Source organism: Clupea harengus, unplaced genomic scaffold (assembly GCF_900700415.2).
Source record: "Clupea harengus unplaced genomic scaffold, Ch_v2.0.2, whole genome shotgun sequence".
Lineage (NCBI taxonomy): Eukaryota > Metazoa > Chordata > Actinopteri > Clupeiformes > Clupeidae > Clupea > Clupea harengus.
In genome coordinates this window covers 22,978-27,165 of record NW_024880183.1, presented here as the reverse complement: position 1 = coordinate 27,165, position 4,188 = coordinate 22,978, and the positions used below count along the sequence as shown (strand labels likewise).

The following is a 4,188-nucleotide window of genomic DNA, read 5'->3' as shown; positions in this document are numbered from 1 at the left end:
GCTGAATATTGCTGTGGAAATTTCCTCATTTACCGAGTGGTATGTTGATGCCATTTGTCTTAATATAAGACAAGGCCAATTCTGTCAGTGTGTGTGTGTGTTTATGTATGAAATTTCCTGGAGGCTGTTTGCCCATCTACCCTAGGTACTAGGCTGGCAGTCTGCCTAGCATGGCTGCCTTCTTACATTGTTTGTGATATAAGTCAGTGGCTATTCTGTCACAGCAGCTGCGTGTGTGTGTGTGTGTGTGTGTGTGTGTGTGTGTGTGTGTGTGTGTGTGTGTGTGTGTGTGTGTGTGTGTGTGTGTGTGTGTGCGCTTGTGTGCTGCTTCTATGTGGGAAATGTATGTGTGTGTGTTTTTCTATAAGGGAAATTGGTTTTGCTTTAGTTGTGTCAGCAGGACTGTCTCCTATGTTGTTACAAAGGATTGCCACCAGGTCTTTTTCTATGTGTGTGTGTACGTGTGTGTGTGTATGTGTGTGTGTGTGTGTGTGTGTGTGTGTGTGTGTGTGTGTGTGTGTGTGTGTGTGTGTGTGATTGTGTTTGTGAGTGTGCGTATTTGTGTGTGTGTGTGTGTGTGTGTGTGTGAGTGTGTTAAAATATCCTGTTCCGATCTCATCTCCTGTTTCTTCTGACACAGGGCTGACAGAAGGCCAAAGCCATCCTACATGTAGCACCTGTGTTGTCTGGACTAGTAGAAAAGAGCTACACTCACGAAGATTCTAGAAACTAGAGTTGAAATCACCATTAAAACTAAAAGCTTGCAAATAGTAAACACTTTATTTTGTACAGTTTCCTTGGAATGTTAATGTAGAAATTTGAATATGTTGCAGTCAGTGTATGAATAAGTGTGTGTAAATGTATAATTAAATAAAAGAAAATAACAAAAACATGTAAATATGCACCAAAATGTACATTCAATACGAATTAAAGTAGCAAAAGAAAATGCACCCTATATGAAACACTTCAGTAATCAAATATACACTTAAAAAACAGTGTACCAATTCAGTATGTTCAACAGGAAAAAACAATGCAGGAAATCAATATGAAAAACAATATGGAAAATCAGTCAATCAACAGTCCTGTGTTCGTGTATGCAAAGGATTCCCTTCTCAGTGTGAAAAGGATTGCACTTATCTGTCCACGCGCAAAGATGCAAAGTGCTTGTTCAACTGTCGTCGAAGAAACCTTATGGTAGCTGGCCAGGCTACCACAGGTTTGATGCTCCATGCGCGGGGTGCAAAGATCTCCGTGGGAAGCTCGCCATCTTTTCTGAGTCTTCTTAAATCCAAACTTAAAACCAATCTACACAACAGTGTAATAGATTCGAGTGTTAATATTCAGTATCTAAAATCTACGTAAAGCTTTACTAAATCTAAATCTTTTATCTAAATCTACAGGTGGAAAACCGAGCTGCCCTAAAAGGTGGTTATCTTTCCGCTGCCGCGCAGCCGTTAAGTTAAACACAAAATGCAATTAGCCTGCATGGCCAACAAAACCCGTATGGACAGTATATACATACAATTCGGTAATAAACCCATTTTCAACAAAGTTATATTACAATACAAATATTAAACATGAAAATACTATGTACAGTTGAGAAATAAAAGGTTGTAATATTAAATAAATGCTTCGACTGGTTTTTAAAATTGCTCTATGAGTTTGAACTTGTCTCTACAATATGAGATCGTTACAGTATGAAAACTTAAACTTACCGAAGCTCTTTTCTTAATTAAAAAATGAATTCAATCCACTCTCTGCTTGTGAAATGACAGGGTGAGACGAAAAAGGAAAGGAAAGGAAAATATATATCGTTATCCTTCAAAGTTATCAAGTTATCAAGTTCACGCTGCTTGCACTTCAGCTGAACTTCAACGGTTCTCGGAAACAAGAGAATTTCCTGCGCATGCGCAATGCGCATGACTGATTTTTTTAGCTGGGCTACACACTCCCCTCCTGAATGAGCATGCGTCCCTGCATGCGCCAGCTAACTAGATATGGATTATCACTGGCGAATTATCACTATCATTGATTGAATTAAGAACACTGTTAAAGCTTTCTAAAATAGTTTGTGCAAAGGAAATCAAAGGTTTTCCAAGTTTGGGATAATGGAAACGACCTGGGGGTCGTCGCACCCGTTCAGACCTACGCATGCTTTCTTCAGCTGCTTGTCTGTCAGTTTCTGAGGTTTCAGTATGGTTTTCAGTGTGTTTATCATTTTCTTCTGCCAACATTTCAGCAACTTCATGCCTTTCACCACTGGGGTCTGTTGTGCTTTGCTCTTCTGCATTACCCTCTACCAATGGATCGACTTCAGGCACATCTTCTGCCGGCATCAGAGCACTGTTCCGTCCTTCTGATGAATTCTCCCAGGGCACATCAGTGGTCTCTTCTGCCGGAGGTTCAGTCATTGGGCAGGGCTCTTGCAGCTTCACAGGGGATGACTGACTGTCAACAGGTTGAGCAGCAGGTGCAACTCTTGTGATGTCATAGGTCCTTGTGAACCTCTTCTCAGTGAATGATGGGGGGCCGAAGGATTCGTCGTCATCATCGTCAGAATCTTCATCAAGTCCCTCGTCGGGGTCTCGAGAAGGATTTGCTCTGGTTCGAGGACGACGAATAGGCTTCGGTTCCGCTGGTTCATCATTCTCCTCAAACAAGTACCCGCAAGGCAACAAGAGGTCGCGATGTAGGGTTCGAGTTGGACTGTCTCCATTTACTGACTGGACCTTGTAGACAGGTAAGTTTCCCATCTTCTCCAGGACACGATAGGCAACAGACTCCCACTTATCAGCTAATTTATGCTTATTTCGCAGGCGGAGGTTTCTAACCAGAACTTGATCTCCCACTTCAAGCTTGGATTCTCGCACACGCCTGTCAAATCGTTGCTTATTCCGATCAGCCAACTTCTGAGCATTTGCAGTAGCAGTTTTGAAGCTCTCCTGTAAACGAGACTTGAGGCTCTGGGCATACTGGGAGTGTGACTGAGATTTGGCCTCCCTGACTGGCAAGTTAAAGGCAATGTCCACTGGTAATCTTGGATGTCGACCAAACATCAACTCATACGGACTGAAACCAGTTGCTTCATTTCTGGTACAGTTGTACGCATGAGCGAGTGGCTTCACAAAATCACACCAGTGACTTTTGTCTTTGTCTTTCAGCGTACCCAACATATCCAGCAGTGTGCGGTTAAAACGCTCAACAGGATTACCTCTCGGATGGTAAGGACTTGTTCGCACTTTCCTGATACCTGCTACAGCACAGAGTTCATGTATGACATGAGATTCAAAGTCCCTGCCCTGATCACTATGAAGCCGTTCCGGGAATCCATAGTGCACCAGGAAATGCTCCCAGAGACTTTTTGCTACTGTTCGCGCTTTTTGGTCTCTTGTTGGAATAGCAACAGCATAGCGGGTAAAGTGGTCTGTGATTACTAAAACATCTTTGATGTTGCGACTATCTGGCTCTATTGACAAGTAGTCCATACAAACCAACTCCATTGGCCTGGATGTTTTGATGTTTACTAAGGGGGCAGCACGTTCAGGCTGTGCTTTCCTCCTGACACATCGTCCACAGGTTTTAAACCTTGCGCTCCACGTCGAATGACATTCTAGGCCAATAAAAGCGGGAACGCACTAAGTCAAGTGTCCGATCGATCCCCATGTGGCCCATATCGTCATGGAGACACTTGAGCACGGAGGTTCTCAGCGCTTCAGGAAGTACAAGCTGATAAACAAGGTGGTCGTCACACTGGCGTTTCCTATACAAGATGCCATCTCTCATAACGTAACGCTTCCACTCCTTGATCATCAACTTGAGGTCGTGTGAGTGAGTATCCGAATCTCCAGACACTGAACACCCTGCTTCCAGAGCCTGGATGACTCGTCCAATTATGGGGTCGTCTCTTTGGTGCTTGATCAGGTCCTCATCTGTGAAAGTAGGTATTAACACACATTTTTCAAACTCTTGCTCATCGCCATAAACATCTGGAACTGCATCAGCGCTCATGGCAAGAGACTCAACTAAGGTCACATCAGGCAGGTCATCACTACCTCCATCTGACAGATGACGGAGACAGGCGGCAGCTACAACACTGCAAGGTAAGTTTGTGCAATCCTGTGAAGCCAGATGCTGCGATGCAAACTCCATGATCCTCGCACTCTCTTCGGCAGAAGCAGGGTCGTCGTC

The 4,188-nt window shown here is 43.7% G+C and overlaps 1 protein-coding gene across 1 annotated transcript; it reads right to left on the bottom strand.

Annotated features, from left to right (window-relative positions):
- Positions 1-761: 761 nt before the first annotated feature.
- Positions 762-3,556, bottom strand: LOC122131542. The gene is made up of 2 exons (XM_042706225.1): positions 1,716-3,556; positions 762-1,305 (listed from the first exon to the last, which is right to left on the bottom strand). Exon 1 carries the CDS (start codon positions 3,498-3,500, stop codon positions 1,992-1,994), a length of 1,509 nt encoding a protein of 502 aa, XP_042562159.1. The 5' UTR covers positions 3,501-3,556; the 3' UTR covers positions 762-1,305; positions 1,716-1,991.
- Between the last annotated feature and the right edge of the window lie 632 nt (positions 3,557-4,188).